The following is a 22,174-nucleotide window of genomic DNA, read 5'->3' on the forward strand; positions in this document are numbered from 1 at the left end:
AATCAGAAAATTAAGTGAGATGGGCTGCCAATCGCTAACAACGAGAGTGGGTTTGGCTAATGGTTTAGCTCTATCGGACACTTCACAGGACAGAGGCCCCTGTGTGTCACGGAGAACCCGCCTGCTGGACAAGCCCTCTCAGGAAGACAGAAGGCTTCTCCTCATCTTCTTTTTATCCCAAACTCTTCCAGACCTACGAATTTCGCTGAAAAGCTCAGAGCTAGTAAAATATACAAGGAAAATAAATTTTCTTTAAAAAGGAAATTTAAAAATTAGAGTTAAAAAATAAAAGAAGCAAACACAAGCTTGATCCTTTTGTACTGTTAAATAAAAACTTGAAGAAGATAGGAAAATGAAGACAAAAACGGGAGGAGTCCTCCACAATTCTCTCGCCAGGATGCTGATGCCTGCTCTGGTCGCTGGGTCGGGTTGCGGTGACAAGGTACTATCCTTGAGAAGGGTGACAGGTCTGCACAGAAGGGAAGTGTGCACAGAGACCAGAAGCAATGCCACTCAGTGGGCAGGGCCTGCTAGCATTCTCTTGGGCTTTTTTTTTTTTTTTTTCTTTCTTTTTTTTTTTTTTTTTCTTTTTCTTTTTTTTTCTTTTTCAGAAACAACCGGTTTTTGACTTGCTTTTGGAAGTTGGCGCTTGCAGGAGACGGGAGGAAGGGCCGGCAGTGACTGTCTCTGTGGGTCAGCATCTCTAGCAGTGACCTCGGGGTAAAGAGGCTGTCAGAGCTCCTTGGGGGTCAGCCGGGCAAGCTGTGGAGGCAGTCTGGGTTTTCAACAAGCTTCCATCTCCAGAAGAGGGCCTGGGGTCGCCGCCTTGGCTTTGCACGTTGGGAATGAGCTTCTTTTGCCACCTCAAGAAGGAACAAAGGAAATGCTATTAATATGAACTGGCCATTGGGCCTCTAAAGACTGTACCTTCTATTACAGGCAGCAATGTCTGACCTAGTCATCTAAATGATCCATTTTCTCAAGTTCATGTTGGCTAAAACGGATTGCCGGATACTAGCCAAAAGAACCTCAAATACATCCCAGGGTAGGTGTATAAAGCTGAATTTTTACTTGGCTCTGTATATGCATGTGCAGACCTATGCCATGGCAAGTATTTATAAAGTGTTGGGCCTTGGTTAAACAGACAAAAAACCATGATTGAAAACAACATCCATAGGCGGGATAGGCTAGACATGAATCGAAGAGGTGAGCAAGAGCCAGGCCAGGGGATGGCCTGTCATGCTGAAGTATTAGCTGGTTTTAGTTCACTCTAGGAGCCACTGCAGGATTCTACACAGTACTAGAACATTCCAAACAGCCAGCATGCCGCTAACTCCTATAGGACAAGCCCAATATACCCAGGATACAGTGGATACATCTCCATTTACCCTTAAGTCCTCAAGATGATTCCCTCCACAGTCATGAAGACATTCAATGTTAACCTAAAATGAATACTCTGCAGGAAACTGAAAATAACTTTTTTTTTTTTCAAAAGCAAAGAAGCCCTTAGTCCCCAAAGTTTTAATGACCTGAGATTTTACAACGCCACTAAAGGTTAAAAAGAAACACTGTAACAAAAGGAGACAGAGGCGAGCAGAGGCAAGGTCCTGTCCCTTCAGCCCTTCACTAGTCCCCATAGCTTTGAACATGAGATAGAGGTGCAGGAGCCCTGTGTCCCATCTGGAGCCCGGACAGCCTCAGACGAGCCCAGGCCTCTGTGCTTCTGATTGGTATATCCCCCTTACAAGTAGACTGTCCCCCCCCCAAAAGGTTAATTCTGTGGGGTGGGCTCCTTCACACTCCCAACGAAGAGGAAAGGAAGGAAGGAGTCTGAGTAGTCGGACAAAGCTGGAACCATCTGAGGTGTACGAGCAGGCTGGGTGGCCAAGTGCTTTCCACAGGACTGCAGTTCAGAGAAGAAGAGGGCACCTGCCCACAAGCTGTGCGGAGGCAGAGGGCGCGGCCTTCTGTGCATGGAGGACCGCAGGGCCGTGCGGGAGGACGGCGGGCCGTGCGTGGAGGATGGCACACCTGTGTGTGGAGGACGGTTGCTCCCACCACAGCTGTCTCTACAAATACCTGATCTAAACTGTGAAGCAACTGTTTACTGAGAAATAAAACAAAGCAAGAAAATGGGAAGGAAGCATGGCAACAGGATAACTGTAAGTCTCCAAAGATTTAAAATCCTTACTCTGCAAAGCTAACCTTTCCCAAGTTAGCAGAACAACAACCTGTTCAGTTACAATCCTTGTTCCCAACCAAGCAACACATCGGGCCTTCACAAGGAGGGTCAAAGAGCTAGGGAAGGCAAGACCTCTCTAATGAGAGAGGAACAGACTGAAGAAGTCTGGGAAGGACACGGGCCCTGCACGTCCTCTGTTTACTTTGTGCTTCTGCATGAAGGCTGTCCAAAGGCTGTTATTCCTGGTCAGTTTCCCCTCAGTCTGTGACAGGAAAATATTTTTCCTTCCTTCCTTCCTTTTCTTTTTTCCAAGACAGGGTTTCTACATGTAACAGTCCTAGCTGTCCTGGAACTTGATTTGTAGACAAAGTCGTCCTTGAACTCATAGAGATAGGCCTGCCTCGCAAGTGCTGGGATTAAAGGAGTGTACCACCACCACCTGGATGAAAATACTGTTTCTTAAGGATATATAGCCTTGAAGTCCTATGCTGCTGGTCCATGCCAGGCTGCTGGGATTTAGACCTGACTGGCCTAAGGGAGCTGGGAATGTCTCTGTTATCTCTCTGCTGGGGTCTGTCCCCAACTCCAGGTGCAGGGAACTCTAAACCATGCAATGAACACATCCCCTGTGACCTAGCTGTGACCAATATTCCCCTTCTTCTGCACGCCTGCCTACAACCCACCCTGTCCCTCCCTTCTTGAGTTGGGCTCAGCAATAATTAACAGTCAAGACAAGCATGGCTGGCGAGAGCATCATTTTTCTCACGGACAAGACATAACTTACCTGGACACACTCTCCCTGTCTCCTCACAGCCATTCTTTGCCACGCACTCAGGGTTTGGCTGCCTTTATCTCACATTCTGTTGCCTTGCAACACCCCCTGACAAGTTGGCCATCTTCAGAGGTCCCCTGCATGGTAGCCTACCACCCAAGTTGCATCCCGATTGGGGAACTGTCATTCAAAGTGGCAAGGAGGCTCCTTGACTATCCTTGGCCACCCTGTTAAAATACCCAGACACCAGGGTAGACCAGCTCTTCTTACATCCCATGGGAGAAATGGGGTCTTCAGTGTGGTGTCTTCTCTCTCTCTCTCTCTCTCTCTCTCTCTCTCTCTCTCTCTCTCTCGTGTGTGTGTGTGTGTGTGTGTGTGTGTGTGTTAATTCAAGGTTCTTTAGAAGAAACCACTGGCACTAAGTTCCAGAGATGGGAGACTTGCCACAGTCTGCAGTGGGGCCGGGCGGCTTGCTGGCAAAGGACAGGGCTCCACCCACCGAAGCCTTCCCTTGCAATCAAAGCAGCAATTACCAAGCCTTCAGCTTCAAAGGCGGCCAGCAAGTCTCCCTTACAGATGTTAAGGCCAGTGCCCTGCCATGTGGCCATTACTGCAGTGGCTTGACAGAATACAATGCCCTTCATGCCCTGAGCACTGCTGTGTTTCTGGAACTATCTCCAATCTGACATAACACCCCTCCACTCGGGTAGAACCGAGATCCCCTCTCCTGGCTTAGGAAGAGCGGGAATGGAAAGGGAAAAGCTGAAGATTCCTGGCAGGTGAACTGCACTGACCCTGAGACACTGGGCCTCTGGCCTTGGCACAAAACTGAGAGGGAAATAAATGTGGGATTCTATTAAAGGCCCGGAGGCTTGGGAAGGCCCTGGACACCTGGGCTTGGCAGCTAAGGCAGGGATAACAAGGCAGGTCTCTTAGGGCCAAAATGCGAATTCTCCTACCCTTCACAGCAGGCTCAGAGTCTGTAAGCAATCAAAAGCACTGGTCTGGGACAAGATTCGCCCTCCACACCTCCCCCCCCCAACCACTTCAGCCTAAATGCCACCAGCAGGAAGTAGGGGCCTGAATGTGTTTGCAGTTATAACATCATCTTTGGGGGCGGGGGACAGTATTAGAGATTAGTTTTGTGAGAGGTGAAAAGAGGTTTTAAGTGAAAGAATTGCCTTGTGGCAACATACCACACCCCTCATACCAGCAGCCTGTTGTTCTCTGCTTGTTACGGCAGGGCGTGAACTTCTGAGTTGTACAATTTGATGTATGTGGAGGGTGGCTGTACAGGATTCCAGGGCAGGAAGCAAGCATGTGGACTGGTCTAGCCCTGTCTTTCTGCAGAGGAGTCTAAGGCAGATTATGACATGACTGGCCGAAGGTGACCCCTGTAAGGACAGTTGGGCCATTTCCCCAAGCATTCTGTTTCTACCGGGCCATCGCCTTATTGACCCTGGGTCAAACTCTGCAGTTTCCCACTGCCGGGACAGTGCTGTGTGTTCTCACTTATTTGGAGAGGAGGAACTCATGGCCCAGGGTGGTGATGAGCTGGCTTGACATCACCCAACCCACAATGGGGAAACAAACACACTTCTGCGCCCTCAACACGTTCATCACCACACTGTGCAACTAAACTGCCACCCACTTTCTTTACCCTTCCTTCCTTCCATCCATCCGTCTGTCTGTCTATCACTAGGCAACAGCACCTTTATCTTGGCAATGTGCTCTATCTACATCTAGAATACCACAGCTTTGCCCAACCCAAGACGCCACACTGTTTGAAAGCAAACCAGTAAAGAGACCCAAGATCACCAATCAACAACAACACTCCGACCCCCTCTGAGAGTCGTCCTAGCCTATAAGTCTGGCTGTGGTTCCCTGGCAGTGAGACAACCCTGGGGTTTGGGAAAAGGAAAAATGGAAATGTGTGGTCAGGGAGCTTGACACTGAGTTTTGTTTCTGCACTTGAATTAGCCCTTAGTTCCACACTCGGGACTGGTCCATTGCTAACCACAGAGCTGTGGGAGGGAGTCAGGAAGGGGTCTGGAGCCCTGGCTTTGGACTCAGATTAGATCAAGGCGGAGGCCCAGTGTGCAGCTTTCTCCTGTGTTAGTCACCATGAACAGAGAGACCTGTTAAACTAAATTTTGATGGTGTCAAGGTGACTTGAGGCAGGCCCGGGACCCATTGGCCATGACTGCAGGGGAGTTTTGTCTTCGGTCTATACAATACAGATCGGCCTGGCCTGTGAGGACGCATGTCCTGTGGGGAGGGGAGGCTGCGGCCCCAGTGACCGCTGGGTCTACAATCTGCAGGCACATTTGTGGCACACTTTACAACAGTGCTTCTCAACCTTCCTAGTGCTGCGACACGGCCCTTTAGTACAGTTCCTCATGTTGTAGTATCCCGCAAGCATGCAATTATTTTCATTGCTACTATCTAACTTTAATTTTCTACTGTTATGGATCATAATGGAAATATGTGATGCTCGGGATCTCTGATATGCAACCCTTGCGAAAGGGTCATTCGACCCCCAAGGGGTCACCACCCCACAAGTTGAGAGGCTGCTGTTCTAGAGAAAGGCTCTGAATTAAGAGGACATCAAAGGCCCGTTTTATTTCTGTGGACAGGAAGCCCCACTTCCAAATGCTGTTCCTAGTCCACGTTTCTCTTATCCTGACAGCAGTTCTCGGAGAGAGGGCAGAGGCTAACGCCCTATAAAAATGAGGCCGCAAATCCACGTACACTTGTGTGTTTGCTTTCAGATCAGGCGCCCTTTGCTTTAACATTGCCTTGTGAATCCGTATAAGTACGCGGAAGGCGGGAAAGTAGCAGTGCACGGTATAAGACCCTCAGATCAGACAGTCCTCAGTCAGGTTGCAATCCAAGCTCTGCAATCATGACCCTGATTTACCCGGGAAGTCGTTGCAGCCTGCCGAGCCCTGGTTCCTTGTCTGTAAGAAGCAGGTGGCAGCCTGCCCTTGCTCACGGATGAAGGAAGAAACAAGGGACTTACTGGTGCCTGATGCTCTAAGAGGGAGAGTGAGCCTCAGATACTACCTCCTTGGCATTTAAAGTGCCAAGTATGAACTCAGCAGGCACTGTGGGAGGGCAACAACCCAGGGTTCCTCCACTCCCCAGAAAGCCAAGAATGTGGGATACACAAGCCGAGAACGGGAGGGTTGAGGGGATTCAGGCTGACCAACAGAGAACCAAGACGGAGCAAGTTGATGCCACTTACGGGATTTCTGGTATAAAAGAAGGAGCAACGGGCGATTCCTGGGTACAGGGTATCTTCTAAAACAGCAGTAGCTGAGCAAGTCTGGAAGGCAGACCAGAAGTTCCGGGCATGCAGCGTACACCACATGCTAGAGCTGAATTAAAACCGAATCTTGCTTTGGCCTTTTCTGCCACATGGTGCATGAAGGAATGAAGTCTCCCTGCTAAAGCCCCAGAGGCCTGAGCAGGAGATCAGTGGTGACAGCAGAGCTTCAGGCATGGAGGACAGAGGAGGGGGTAGGAGGGGTAGGAATGTCACACAGAGCCACAGCGATGCCACGGAATTCACCAACAAACCCAACACACTTTACTTCTACTCAGCACCTTTGTACCTCTAAGTCCGGGCCCTTTAGTTTTGACTTGTATTATTCAAATAAAATTCATTTTTTAAAAATATCTCAATCCCCACAGCATGACAGAAGCCACATATTCCTGGGGAATCATTCCATATTGCAAAAAAAAAAAAAAAAGTTACAAAAAAATTCGAGAGAGCAGTTTAACATTTTTTCTATATTACTTGGAGTCACTTACAGTAATGCCAGACTACTACATATGTAATGCTAATATACCACGTATATACTGTAGCATATATAATATGGTACACACTCTGTAGATTGTACATGAAGTACTGAGAAATACATTTCAGCGTACCATGTTGAAGATAGAATTATACTTAAAGTCCTTTTTTTTTTTTTTGTATGTTTTATGTGTACAGGTGTTTGGCCTACATTCATGTCTCTACATCACCCATGCTCCTGGTGCCCGACAGAGGCCAGAAGAGGGCGCTGGATCCCCTGGCCTGGAGGTTGTGAGCTGCAGTGTGGGTGCTGAATATCTAACTCAGATCCTCTCTCTGGGTGAGCATCCAGTGTCCTTAACTACTGAGTTCTCTCTCCAGCCTCCTTGAATCCTATATAAACAGTCCATGTTTGGAGCTGTGGATGCTGACAGTGGTAGAGCCTATTGTCTTGGAGTTGTGATAAAACAGAGTGGGGAGTGGAGAGTTTATTTCATCCTACACTTCCTAAGCGCAGCTCATCCTCAAAGGAAACAAGGCGAGGAGCTGATATAAAAGTGACACTTAGCAGCTTGCTTCTCGGGGCCTGCTCAGCCTGCTTTCTCATACAACCCAGGACCACCTGTCCAGTGGAGGCACCACCCGCCTGGTGCAGAGCCTCCCCACATCATCACTAATTAGGAGAATGCTCCACAAGCCTGCCCACCAGCCACTCTCAGGGAAGCATTTTCTCAGTTGTGATTCCCTTTTCTCAGGTATCTCCAGCCCATGTCAAGTTGACAAATAAAAACAAAGAAGCAAACAAAGAAACACACACAAAAACAAAAAAAAAAAAAAAAAAAAAAAAAACAAAAAACTAACCAGACACCTACCGTGCACAAGATCCTGGGTTCTACCCTGGATACCACACACATACCAGTTCCCACGTTCTGATATTTAAGGAGATAGAATTCCGGGTTTCTGAAAAACTCAGAAGGTGGCACTACCCAAAGCTGTAGATACCTCACTGAGAAACAGATCCTAATAAAAATTGTCTAAAACAACTCATTATTAGTATAGAAGTTACTTTGGTAGACAGATGTAATTGCCTATCATAGGTTTTAGGACAATTCTAGGTGTTATGTTATCTCAAGGGAGTTTAAGTAAGCCTCTTGTGCATCTCTTCATCCCCAGTTAAATATTTTCTTATTTATTTCTTGTACATGGGTGCTTTGTCTGTCTGCATACATGTGTGTGTATAATGTGTGTGCCTGGTACTTCAGTGGCAAGAGAGGGGCTTTGGCTACCCAGGGACTGGAGTTGTGTTGGTTCTGGGACTTGACCTTGCGTCCTCTGGAAGAGTAGCCAGTGCCTTAACCACTGAGCCATAGGCTAAGTTGTGATGTCATCTGATCAGTGGACCGGGTTGATAACTGAGTTCTACTTTCCTATTTCTGCTTCTCTGGCCCATCAGTGTGAGTATCCTTGATTCTACAAGATGGTCCTGTAAGCCAGATACAGGCTGCTCCTGTAGTGTTATCCCTTGGTAAGGATGCTTTCCTGTCAGATGAGAAGTGGAACAGATCTGCATATGATGGATGTATATCCTTCCTGTACTTTAAGCCATCTCTAGACTGCTTCTAGTACCTAAAACAGTGCAAATGCCATGAAATGGCTTCTGTATTGTTTAGGGGATAACGTGGCAAGGAAAAAAAAAAGATGACCCGCTAGTGTTGCAGGTTCAACTACACTGGTCACAAGTGAGGAGGCGGAACGATGTTCAGCGGTGTTGCAGAGGCCTACAGTGGGGCAGTCCTACCTGACACCACTCTCACAGAGCGAGCACAGTGCTGAACGCACGTCAAAACCAAGTTCTGCTTTCTTTGGAACTTTCTGAAGACCCAGAGTCTTTAATCTACAGCTGTCTTTGCCCACAGCCGTGGATACAAAGACCCCGGGTTCTCACAGTGTGCAGAGCACAGTATCAGGCGTGGTGTAAATAAGAAGTCTTCCACTGTCTCAGGCATGAGAGCGTTCGGTCCCCCGTTAGTGGAGCTGTTTGGGGAGGCTTAGGAGGAAATGTGTCACTGGAGGCGGGCTTTGAGAGTTTGCGGGTTCTAGTTCCCTGCTTCATGGTGTGGTTCAAAATGTGAGACTTCAGCTTCCTCAAGCTCCTGGCTCCATGCCTGCTGCTTGCTGCCTTGTGTCACTGCTAAGGTGGAACCTGAGCCCAAGTACACTCTTCCTTCTGTATGTTTCCTCTTAATGTTTCATCACAGCAACACAAAGTAGCTAGACACAGTGACCACAGCAATCCAGGGCATAATTTGAAAACTCACAGTTTACCATGGCAGATACTTTAGCCAACCAAGTTGTCATTATGTAACCATCTCTATGTTAAAACTGTGTGACCAAGCTTCGCCCCCCCCCTGCCCTCCCTGCCAGAGTTCTGAACTTTCTAAGGAACATTACAGCTCACAGAGCTCGCTGCCGTTCAGATTCCCAATCCAGGGTTTTCCTCACCTGTGGCAGGCGTGGCAGCCATTTGTACACACACTGCTCACTGAGAGGAGAGTGGACCCAGGTAGGCCATTCCTTCAGAATGGCCAAGCCAGGGACAGAAGCCCTGGGAGACCCCTTTCAGGACACTTAGCTCTCCAGCTTCAAGCAAAGTAAGCCAGGAATCTGAGGCAAGACAGACACAGCTAGCAGCCTCTTGCCTAGGGACTAGACACTTCTTTGGGAAGGGGGATGCGGCAGCCTCCACTAGGGGGCGGTGCTGAGCCCAGAGGAACTGTGGCCTTGGCTGACCTCACTCCAGCTAGGTGGACACTGCACAGCCTGGAACTTAGACACTCACTGCGTGTGACTCCTGGCCCCTCTAACCTGACAGCTACTCATCTCCAGAGAGAGGGGCTCTTTCTCAAGTCTTTAACTCCCAGTAACTACCTTCTGCGTGTAACAATTCCCACTGGGGTGCTTCCTTCCTATGTGCTACAAGATGAAGAAGGGGACAGTAGGTGAGTGACATTTTCTCTTTCTAGGTCCAGGCAGGTGCCTTCATTTTTACTGTGTGACTATGGACAAATGTTAAGATTTCTCCAACTGCCTCCAATTTCTCTTTATTTCACAAAAAAAAAAAAAAAAAAAAAAAAAAAAAAAAAAAAAAAAGCCTGGTGGGCTGGAGAGATGCCTCAGAGGTTAAGAGCACAGACTACTCTTCCAGAGGTCCCCAGTTCAATTCCCAGCAACCACATGGTGGCTCACAACCACCTATAATGAGATCCGGTGCCCTCTTCTGGTATCCAAACATGCATAGAGGCTGAATACTGTATACAATATTCAGTATAAATCTTAAAAAATAAACAAAACAAAACAACAAAAAGTTTGGTTTTAACTTAATGCCAACCCAGAGGCAGACACCTAGAGGCTAGGACATGTAATGACATTGGTTCATGTACACTTTCAGGGTAGAATTAGGGAAACGGCTCAAACGTGCCAGGGTAAGCTTCAAATTCTATCGGAAATAAACATGTTTGAAAACCACGGAGGATGTCTGACCACTCCCCAACTCTCAGAGGACAGGGCTGAAGCTGGGGTGGCAGGTCAGGCTCCCCGACCCTGGGGTTCTCTGCCTTCTTGCAGGCCTTGCATCTCAGTCCTTGCTCTGCATCTGGGAGGTCCTCTGGGAGGAGTCACAGGACCCAGGAGCCTTGAGCCTTTCAAATGCCAGCATCAAACAGAAGCCAGAAACAATTTTTTTTTTCAACATAAATCCAAGCCCTGCACAATTAACTCCTGCAGCCTGTACAGCACTTGCAATTACCTCTCCCACACAGCTCCTGGCCCCAGGGCAGGGGAGGCTGAAGGTTCTACTTAGTGATAAACACGCTTCTTCATTTAGTTAGCAAGCCTCTGAGATAAAGATTGTGCCAGAGCCAAAGTGGGGATGGGGTGGGTAGGGTGGGTGTGAGGGGGTTGTGTGTGCGTGCATCTCTGTCTCCAGGAGAAGTTCTGTGCCTTTAGCCAGAGGAGTTCTCCGCCTTTTTAAAGAACCCTGCTTCTCCTTTTAAATTAGGTTGTGGATACCATGTAATCAGAGGCACTACACTGAAACCATATCTCTGTACAATTTTGGCTTTGGGTTTGCTGTACTACCGTCAATATTAATGAACTTGTTTTTAGAGTTGGTTTTTAGTTAATAAATGCAAGTGATCAATTTTCCTGATGTTTCAAAACTTCCAGTTCTTTGCTTACTCTCTTCTGCTTCTTCACTAAAGTCAGGAAGAAAGAAAAGTTGAGGCCTTGATAATGACCTCTGGCCCCTTACAAGCTGCTGAGGTGTTATAGGTTCCAAATCAAACCCACAACGAAGCCCTACAAGGTCCTGGCATCATCATCACCATGCTCTGGAATCTAGGAACTCCGTAGCCAACATACAGCCCAAATGTCAGCCATCCAGGGCACTGCCCCTTTCCTACTCAGATTTACCTATCTATTTTACATACTCGTTAATATAACTAACGCGCTGTATGGAACTCACGGCTCGTATCATACTATTTCATAGTTACTCTTCTTATGCCTACAGCCCCTCAAGCTGGAAACTCCTCTGGGAAAGGAAAGGATCCCATTTAGCAAGTAGCCCCTCCCCAAGGTAGCGCTTACCCTGCAGGAGTCATCCTCACTGGGGGTTTGCGGTGAATAAACCACTAGTCTGGCCTTCCAGCAGACATAGCTCATCTCCCAAGGCCCTGGGCTCTCAGCTTTTCCACAAAACTGGGAAGGATGTATTTGGCTGTTCAAAAGCGCTCACAGGAATGGCTCTTACCGATCCTATTTCCAGCAGACCAAAGTGTGCTCTGCTCCTGACAGCAGGTCAGCCATAACCCAGAGTGAATGTGCATGTGGAATTTTCAAATGTACCGCCTTTTGGTCAGTTCATACCATCATCATCCTCAATTTCTACATGGGGCTTCAAGATGCTCACATGGGATAGCCACCCCCAAACGTAGAACCATTAAATATAACTCATGCATTCTGAGGGGTGAGAACACAAGTATCTGGAGAGCTTTTTAGCGTTTGAGCTGCATTGCATGTTCAGGGGTGTGAGCTCAAAAGATCTTTCTCATTTACTAGGAGTTTCTTTAACGACATAACATTAGTGACAGCATGGACCGATAAAATGGAAGGGAGGACAGAAACAACGCATCAATCTACAGACAACTGATTCCATAAGTATATACTGAAGAAACCACAACTACTTGGAGAGGTGGGAGGGGACACTGAGTGCCCACCTTGAGGAGGCTGAAACTAGACCATCGTGTCTTACTCTACATGGATCGAAAACCTTAATGTAAGAGCTGAAACTCTAAAACTACTAAGGGATATTGGTGCAAGCATTGATTTCGGGAACTGGACTCCAATAGGAAGAAAAGAACTCCATAAGGTATTTCATTGGATCAAACAGGCTTTGGCTAAGGAGCTTTTCAACAACAATCCTGACAGGAGCTAACATCCACAATATATTAAAGACAAAGAAAATCTTTGGGAGCAGTTGCCTAAGAGTATACACACACCTAGAGAATGTGAGTTCGGCTCCCAGCAGCACCCACGTTGGGCTCATAGCTGCCCTTAACTGGTTCAAGGGGGTTCAGAGCCCTCTGCTGGTGTCCACGGGCACTGCACTCATGTGCACAACCCTGCTCACAGTTAAACTATCACTTTCATTTTATGGGTCAGGATTTCTCTGTGTATCTTTGTAGACCAGGCTGGCCTCAAATGCAGAGGTCCAACTGCCTCTGCATACAGAGTACTGGACTAAAGGCATCTGCCGCCATCACCCAGCACAGTTACAAATTTTAAGTGACTTGAAGCAAACAAAAACTTCAAAAAATAAACACGTAATGCAATCGATATATGAATAAATTATCCAAACAGATACTTTTGAGAAAATGTTCAGCATCTGTAGCTATCAGAGAAATGCAAATTATAACTACACTGGCAAATACGCACTAGTCATAATACATCCATGTAGGAAAGGAACTCTTGCATGTAAGTCAGTATAACTACATGGGAATCAATGTATGGTGGTTTCCCAAAAACACTAAAAGTAGACCAACAGTATAATCAGGCTCCTGGGTATACACCCAAAGTCAAGTCAGCATACAACAGAGATGCCCACACACCCATGATTCCAGAGGGGCTGTTCACAACAGCCCAGAGGTTCGGCAACAAATTAATTAGATAAAGAAAACGTGGTAGACATACAGACACTGTGGAGTACTATTTAGCTATAAAGAGGAATGAAACCCAGCCAGCTGAAAATAGAGTAAGTCATTAGGAAAATGGAATAAGCCAGGGGTGATTGAGCTAGAGGAAATAATCTAGACCTACATACAACAATGTGTTTTCTCTCAAGGTAGAAGCCAGAAGTCTTAAACAGCATGAAAGCAGAGAGTGAAAACTATCTGGGGAGGAGAGGAGCTATGGGAGGGAGCGGCGTGGGGGAAGGCAGCAAATCAGAACAAAGCGTACTGACACATGCCGATGGAAATGTCCCAACAGTGATGGGGGGGGGGGACGTCAGTCAAAAAGAAACATTAAAATTCCATGTGGAAACCTGATACTTTGTAAGCTAATTTAACGATAAAAATAGAACAATTTAAAAAGGCAATTCTATAACAAGATTATTTTGTGTACTAACCCAAAGATCTAACTTTAAAAAAAAAAAAAAAAAAAAAAAAAAAAAAAAGGAAAAAGATCCTGAAAATTCGAAGGGACTGCTAGGAAACAAGAAAGGTGAGGAGACCCGGGAAGGGGGGTTGAGATGGGAGGGAGGGCTGTGTGTTGGGGAGGGTGGATATGACCAAGCAAGGTCAGTGTGTGTGTGTGTGTGTGTGTGTGTGTGTGTGTGTGTGAAACCTACTAAAGTGTAGTTAATTGTTTTGAGTTTAAGAGACCCGGGAAGTGTCCCTGAGTCCACTAGAGGGGACCTGGAGGAGGAGTCCCTGTCCCCTCCCAGCTCGGGCACTGGGCTTCGTTAGTTTTTAAGTGTACTTGGTACCATCCTCTCAGAACTGAGAGATGGCTGTGGGGATATCGCTTCAAGATTCTGCAGTTTGGAAGTGAGGAGAAACTTGCAGCAAATGACCCGAGGCACAGGCACAAGAATGGGGACAGGTCTGTGGCCTTCAGGCAACAAGAGCTGGCAAAGTGGTATGCAGACCCAAAGGGCGTCCAACAGGACCGGGGACTGACTATGCAGGTTCTAGAGAAAGAACACCGAAGAAACAAAGGCAACCCCTTGGTGGAGAGCAGCTACACCCTGTCCGTTCAAACTCAGGACCCAGCCTTCATTTGCGAAGCCAGCTTCCTGGGTCATGTGACTAGAAATTAAAGACAACATAAAACTAAGCGAATTCAGTTTTACTCACAAATCCTAGGGCGATGGATGGCTAACAGCGGTTACCAATATAGAAAAACAGGCAACAGAAGAAATAATCAGTCACTTAAGTGCACAAATCTTTCTCGCTGCAAATAGATTGCCCACACATCGTTTCGACTGAGTCTTTACCGTGTAACAGGACTGAGGGGGCTACAGTGGCATCCCTCCAACACATCCCTGTCGGATGAGGAGGGTGACACGCTGCCTCTTCTTTTTTTTTTTAAGGGCAGATTTTTCCACCGGTTGGGGGTGGGGGTGGGGGCGAGAGAATAGAGCTGTAAGCAGGACAAAAGGCGTGGCAGCATGAAAGCACAATGTTTTGCAAACGCTCACGCACACTGGGCTAAAAACCAGGGGAGCTTCAACAGCGCTAGACTGATTGTGGTGGCCTTCTCCTCTCTCGGGAATAATGCTGAGTGGAGCTGGTGAGAGCGGGAAGATCCACAAGCAAAAGCCTCTTGTTAGAGCCAGATCAGCAATAGGACCAGAGAGTTGATGATCTTACCATGTTTCAGATGTAGGCAGCTGTCATTCTGGGACCTGTACCTGCAGAAAATTGTGTCTTTAACAAATTTTTATGGAGAGGTTTCTGTACATTCCAAACACGTAGTAGTAGCTACAATAGCATGTGGACCGGTTCGCTTTGCTTCTTACGGTCCTCATGGCAGCCCTTTCTGTTTGTGCAGTGCATGTGGTGGCCTTCCGATAGGAAGAAAGATGGACCAGCGTGGGACCTCACTGACTCCCGCAGCCAGTGCAAGCCCCGCCGCTTGTGGTGTTCAGTATTAAGAACCCAAAGAAAGACTCTCGAGGGAATACAAGGCAGCATGTTGTACTGTCATCATAAAAGTCACATCTTTAGGGACTATGCAAACAGCGCAGAGGCAGAAGCCAAGAGGATGCAGACAACAGAAGAAAAAAAAAAAAAAAAAATCAACCACAGCTCCTAACTATGACTCTAGGGCAAGGGGACGGGAAAGGGGCTTTTTACAGGAACCTTCACATTTAAAAGAAAAGTCTTTTTGAAATGTTCAGGAGTTTCAGGAAAGAGAGCTGAGTGAAGGGATCACACGTGACAGTCACTGGACGAGGCAGCGTCTAGGAAGATGCGGACTATTTACGAGGAGTCTCGCAGAAGCAGGAGTGCCCACAGCAAGCTACGAGGTACCTACCTGAAGTGGATTCCTGTAGTTTCTCTCTCTTCCTCTTCTTCTTCTTGCCCTGGAAGGACAGAGGCACAGTGTTAAGACAGGGAGTGGAGGGGAGGCATGCAGGTGTGCACTGCATGCAGGAAAAGCACGGCCAGAAGGTGGCCGGCCAGTGAGCCACCCAGAGTGACTGGCTTTCAGCTGTGTCTGCGCGTGCGTGCGTGTGAGGAGTCCTGTGTTCCTGCTTCCTTCCGGGGCTACCCCTCCTCCTGACTGCCCTGGTGGTGTCTCAGGTGGTGCCCGCGTTGATTCTGTGAAGGATGTGAAATGAACTACACGATGTTTTATGTCCACAGTGTCAGAAGAGTGCCCAGATCCCTGTGGCAGAAGCATGCCATAGCCTGGGATAGAGGGAGAGGAGGAAGTGGGACCTGGCAGGCTGAGACCTTCACTTCCGCCGATACAGGAGCAAGTTTAGATAGGTTCCAAACACACCTCCACGACAAACACACCTCAGTGACAATCTGGTCATGCTTTAAGCAGCTTAGCATGTTCATCTCTCTTCAAAACTACCCCCACTTAAAGAGGCTACAGTCACAGCCCGTTTCCACGAGCTGCAAGTGGCTAACCTGTGACAGGTATTTCCAGCTGAATAAACAAAGGAACGCCCACCGTGTACTTCCGTACCTCAGAGTTTTACAAAGTTGACTGACACTCTTCCTAAACACTAAGGCGAGCAGCCCGGATTGTAAAGAACATCATCTTTAATCTGACCAGAGGTGTTCCAGGGGGAGGAAGGGAGCATGCTCCCTTCACTCAAACAGTTTCTGCAGTTTGGGATGTTCCCCTGAGGCTGTTTCCGGTTAAACCCTCTGCGCTTTCCTCTCCTGCTCGCACCTGCATGAGTCTCAAGTGTCATCTCTTTCAAGAACTTTCTCTGTCCCATGCCTCATCCCTCTTCCTTAGACAGACTGGGGCTCTTCTGCTGAGCAGATGACCCTGAGCTCAGGGTCACAGCCCATCTATTTGCCAGCAGCATAGGCTCTGAGCCTCTCTCCATCCTCCTCCACCTTACAGCCAGCCAGTGTGGATAGCTCTGAGAGTCACTACTGGTACCGCTTGTGTGGTAGTTTAGGGATAAATCAGTGAGGTGAGAGAAACTCTCAGACTTTATGGAGGGTAAAGAGGGGCCCGTTTGAACATGTGGATTAATTCATGCACAATTAAACAATGTTTTGTCAAAATTACAAAGTATGCATCCTAGGAGGCAGGATAATCTCACTCAAGAAAAATTCTATGCACGGCTGACTCACAGAAACTTCCTTTATTAGCCCAAATTATGGATGTAAACTTCAATTCTAAAAAGTCAATGATGTCACTGAGTGGGCCATTTTAACCATCAACCCAGATGTGGGTTTAGTGATCTCAGAGGCCCAGGAATCATCCTCACTCTACATCCTGCTCCTGATGCTAAACTCCAGCTGGGAATATTGTTTGCAAGGGTGCTCTCACACGACTCGGCATTGCCTTAGCCATCGATGGGATGGTTAAAAAAATAGTATCAACGAAGCTGGGTTTTCCCTTCATTCAGGCAAGGCACAGGAAGACAATGTTCTTTAACAGTCAGTCATGGAGAGTAAAATCTTTAAAGATGAACTCATAGTCCACCAGCTTCCTTCAAAACTACCCTCCTTTCGTGCGAAGGCGGGCAAAGGAATAGGTAAGTCAGAGAAGAGGGACACATGCTAATGTCCGTTACATCTTTCTAAATGCTAAAACCTATCACTTGAAAACTAGAACTAAAATTGTCAAGACATTCAGCAAGCAATGCAGGTATGTGCAAACTTCCAGCTCGGCCAAGCTCTTGTATGGGGTCAAGGGGTAAAGGTCAGTGGCCCCCTCCCAGGCAAGTCACAGCCAAAGGGCAAGCAAGACAGGGCGAGAAGGGGACACACAGTGTCCCCCTTACAGGGCACAGCAAAGGCTCTGTAGGCACAGATGCCAATCACTACTCAGGAGGGAAGCTATGGCGATCCTCAGGGCCAGCTGATGTGGGTTTAAATTGCAGTTCAAAGCTGCCAACCCCACCGCTGTGGACAAATGACCTAACCTCGCCGACCTCACCAGCCCTGAGAGGTGGACCGATGATGCTGATGCCACTGGACAATTGTAAGGACGGAAAGTAACAGAGGAACATAAGGCATCGCCTACAATGTGTGCGGTGGTTGCTAAACCAACAAAAACGACAACGTGGGGCATGGCTGTGCCATTGCTCCTAAGAAAGTGCCCATAGGACTCTCATTTCCTGTGTCAAGGTCATATCTGGCAAACATGCTCCAAATTCTGAGCAGTAAAATGGCATTGTCCGTGGAGCATACTGTAGAATTCCTAGATAGATACACATGCGTTCAAACGCTGCAGTATCTAATAGGGGACATGTGACCTCAGGCACACACTGCTGTCATTGTCTCCATGGCAACTGGAGCTTCTACAGCAAAGGCCATCGATAAACTGTACAGGGATTCACATGTGTGCGTGAAGGGACAATTGCTCTGTGTGAAGGCTGTCCCAAATGGTATTCCTACTGCTGGTCTCCCGCTACAGACTAATGTGTCCCTTAAAATTCCCACTCCTCCTGACACCCCAGAACGTGATGGGATAAGTAGAACCTTTGGGGGGTGCTGACTGGGGCACAGACACTATGAACAGGACTCGTCCTTGGGGAAAGGGCAGCCTGTGAGAACACAGCCAAGTGCTCGGGGTTGGCCCTTGGTCTCCAATATCTAAGCCTCCGGAACAGTGAGTAAAAAACTTTTGCTTTTAAGCCACCTAGGCTGTGGTATTCTACTGCAGCTGTCTGAGCTGAACTAAAAATGATCTTCAAAACATTCTATTGTGACTTTATTTAAAATGACAAAATTTCAGATCTATCGTTCATAATACACTTTCTATGTGACAGTCTGTACTATAGCCAGACAAGGCCAATAAGATGCTCAGGCTGCACAGCGGCAAGGCAGCTGTCAGTACAGGGGAGGTGGTCCTCGACAATAAAATTATAGATTCTGATACAATAGATACAAAAAATAGATATTGATACAATAAAAAAGCCTAGAACATGATAATCCCTACTTCATCTTTATTCAAAGTACATACAAGATGCCAGGGTACATTAATGTGAGGTTTATACTCATCACCTGGAAAGAAATATGACAACATGTGTCAAGAACTTCAAAATGTTTATAACTTCTTTCTTAAGACCCTGATACTGTGAATCTAGCCTGTGGAAATAATGGTCCTGTGTACAGGAGAAAAAACAAAACAAGACATCCTACTATGCACAGACATATCCACAGCAGTGTGGATCCTATGACTATGAAAGGGTAAAAAGAAAAGAAACAGAAAAATATAAAATCACATAAAATCAGGAAAACCCAGGAAATTGAGACACTCACTTAACAGGATATGGACATAAAAGTGATTTCATAAAAGAAAAGTGAATTTTTTATATAAGAACAGGAAACATGCCATAAAATACATGTACATATATAATAGTATTTTTACCTATATTTGAAACTAAAGACACACAGAAAACCTACTAGGAGGGAATATAGCTATCACTAATCTTGCCTTTACGTGGTGAAATTATAGGGATTTTTTTGTTTGTTTGTTTTACATCTTTTTCTGGTATTCTAATGATAAAGGGTTCTCTGTTTTGATTCTCGAAGGAGCTTTGTTTTACAGATAAATTAGTACTCACAGCAACAAAATAAATGCTTAAAGTTTTTAGACCCCAACGTACTTATGAAATCTTCATTACACAGTTCGTTAATTTTCCAAAACACGAAACAGTGCCAACACCACGCATCCTCCAGACATCCCCTTGAGAGTGAGGGCAAGGCAGGGGTGGGGGTGGGTGGGGGTGGGTGGGGGTGAGTGGGGGTGGGTGGGGGTGGAAAGCCACAGGGATCAAGAAAAGGCTTACATAATTGTCTCTTGCTGACCAGCCTGGATAAAGCTGCATATGTAGCTGCCTTTCTTTCCGTGCTAATTCATAGTATTTGGCCTGTTCTTCCCGGGAGAGGGCGTGCCACTGAAACCAAAAAGGAAAAGGGGGAGAGAGACAAGGTAAGTGAGGCCCCAGTGGTCCAGTCCCGCTCATGCTTCCAACTCTGAGGGATGGATTTGACAGAAACGTGTAAACTCCATTCACTTCCAGAGGGGAGCAGTCCTGGTGCTACAAAGACCCTATTCGGAGAGTCCGCTGGCTGGAATAAAACTCGCTTCTGGTTTCTCTGCCCTGGGGTCCTGCAGCACATGAAACACATCAAAGCCCTCACAGCATAAAGACTGTCACCCATCCATTCTTTCTGCCAATACAAATTAGAAATAACTCCAAAACCCAGCTTTGCTCTTCTTTCTTCGTCCGGAGCCTACGCAGGTAACTGAGTTCAAGCTGCACTTACTGATGCGAAATGTGATAATTTCCACATGCCTTTCAGAACAAACACCCCCTCTTCCCACCCAGACTCTCTCCCAACTCTGTCATCTAAAGTCTGGACCCCGAGTCACGTGGTACCATTCACCCATCTCTATCACTTCACACTCACACATGCCCATGTCTCCAGAACACTGATAACACTGCTCACAGGACACACTTCCGAGTGTGGTTAGCTTATAGCGTCTAAACTTGCTTGTCATCTATGAGACCGGGGCTTCTGATACAGAACATACATTCGCTGACAATCTGTGAGGCTGTGTCCCCCGCCCCCCAGTGTAACTGATAAGCAACAAAATTGTGATTCTGAAGGCAAGGTATCCTCAGGGCTTCAAAGACTTTGCATGCATACTTTTTTTTTTTTTGCAAACATTTGTGAACCACTTGTCTGGGTCCCCAGCAGACAGTTTTCTAGTATTTTGCACACTCCTTCAGTACCAGGACCTGCCAGAAGAACCTTCCGTGGAGAAGTTGGGTGCCCACTACCCAGGAGATGATGTCACTAGGGGACGTAGTGAGGAAGAAGGGCCCCTCCCTGAAAAGTCACGTAGGTAGCTGGAGCCTCTGCCCCCTCTGGCTTTGTATCAGGCCTCTAGCACTTTGATTCCAACCCCAGTACTTTGCTTTAGTTTGTTCTTGGCTTTTGTTGTTGTTGTTTGTTTTCCCCTAAGTGACTTAAAAAGGAAAGAAAGAAAAAAGAAGGCGTGGTTGGTTGGGGAGGGGAAGGAAAGGAGAGATTCTGGTGAAAGAACAAACCCTCATCAGTGTGGCCTTGGACTTGAAGGTTTGGCGTTTTTTTCCTTCAGAAAGCAGGAATGCCTGCTGCTCTAATCTGACAGCAGAACGAGGGAGCCATCTCACGGGACTCCTGGCACCTTCCCACTATGCCAGCAGGGCAGCCCCAGCACAGCCCACAGGCCAGGCAGCCACTCCATGCAGTTTGAAATCTCCCTCTGTGGTGGATCGGGCAGATGGTTTATTTTCTAATTTTTAAATTGCATCAAAAGTGCAGAATGTAAAGTTAAAAAGCATGGCACACCGGTGACTTGGTGTGAGCATAAAGGCAAATCAGGTGATATACTTAAAATGCTTTTATTATATTTATCTGTGCGTGTTTGTGTCTGTGTGTGTATGTGTGTGTGTGTGTGTGTGTGTGTGCGCGCACACACACGCACAAGTGCCTGGGCACACATACCACAGCACACATACAGCGATTTAAAGATAATTAATGTGAATTGATCCTCTTCTTCCATCATGTGGGTTCAAACTCAGGTCATCAGTCCTGTCGCCACGCCCCTTACCTGCTAAGCTATCTTGCTGGCCCACAGTAATATACTTTTGTTACAAAACCATAACAACTACAAGTAGGGGAAAGGTGGCAGAAAACTGTTAAGAAAAGAAGTCACATGAAAGACAGTTCTGTGTACTAGTAGAATAAATAAAACAGGACAAATGGAAACAAAGCAGAAGGCGTGTATGGACTCTATAGTTGGCTGTTCTGTCCAGAAAGCCACTGGGCTTTCATTCAGTTATTCGACCAATCACAGGAAGTCTCTACAAACTGGACACTGCGTGCGTATATGTGTATGTGACGCTATGTATATGTGTGTGTAAGAATGCTTAACAAACTGACACGTGCGTATATGTGTATGTGACGCTATGATGTGTGTAGAATGCTTAACAAACTGGACACTGCGTGCGTATATGTGTATGTGACGCTATGTATATGTGTGTGTAAGTGCATAACAAACTGGACACTGCGTGCGTATATGTGTATGTGACACTATGTATATGTGTGTGTAAGAATGCTTAACAAACTGGACACTGCGTGCGTATATGTGTATGTGACACTATGTATATGTGTGTGTAAGTGCATAACAAACTGGACACTGCGTGTGTGTATGTGTATGTGAGAATGCATAACAAGACATTGATCGTTGGTATTTACTAGCTCTCATGATAAACAAATGTGGCTACCAGGCCTGGAGAGACGGCTCAGTGGTTAGTTAGGAGCACTGACTGCTCTTCAGGAGGACCCTGGTTCAATTCCCAGCACCCACATGGCAGCTCACAACTATCTAATTCCAGTTCCAGGAGGTCTGACGCTCACGACAAAACACCGATGCACAAAAAACTTTTAAAAAATAAAAATTAAAAAAAAAAATTTTTTTTAAAAAGTGACTACCAAAATGCAAAATGTCAGTTCAGATGGGTGAAGAGAAGAAAATGCCAAAAGACAAGAAGTCTGCCACTTTTAAATCTGTCACTGTAGTCATTGGAAATGTCTTGTGCCCTATATCACCTTTTGTGACAGGAGAATATTAGCATGACTGGGAGCTTTGTAACCTGAGA

The 22,174-nt window shown here is 46.7% G+C and overlaps 1 protein-coding gene across 8 annotated transcripts in view; it reads right to left on the bottom strand.

Annotated features, from left to right (window-relative positions):
- Nucleotides 1–576: 576 nt before the first annotated feature.
- Lef1 (lymphoid enhancer binding factor 1) overlaps nucleotides 577–22,174 on the bottom strand; it is a 107,095-nt gene continuing 85,497 nt past the window's right edge. For 5 of the 8 annotated variants that reach the window (XM_051185494.1, XM_051185493.1, XM_051185496.1 and 2 more), the window contains 3 exons: nucleotides 19,310–19,417; nucleotides 15,352–15,400; nucleotides 577–863 (listed from right to left, as the gene is read on the bottom strand). In XM_051185494.1, the coding sequence (XP_051041451.1) occupies nucleotides 784–863; nucleotides 15,352–15,400; nucleotides 19,310–19,417 (237 nt within the window). In that variant the 3' untranslated portion in view covers nucleotides 577–783. Of the gene's footprint in view, nucleotides 864–14,684; nucleotides 14,726–15,351; nucleotides 15,401–19,309; nucleotides 19,418–22,174 lie in introns of all 8 variants that reach the window. The other 3 variants (XM_051185497.1, XM_051185495.1, XM_051185499.1) reach the window with 1 other exon arrangement.

Source organism: Phodopus roborovskii, unplaced genomic scaffold (assembly GCF_943737965.1).
Source record: "Phodopus roborovskii unplaced genomic scaffold, PHOROB, whole genome shotgun sequence".
Lineage (NCBI taxonomy): Eukaryota > Metazoa > Chordata > Mammalia > Rodentia > Cricetidae > Phodopus > Phodopus roborovskii.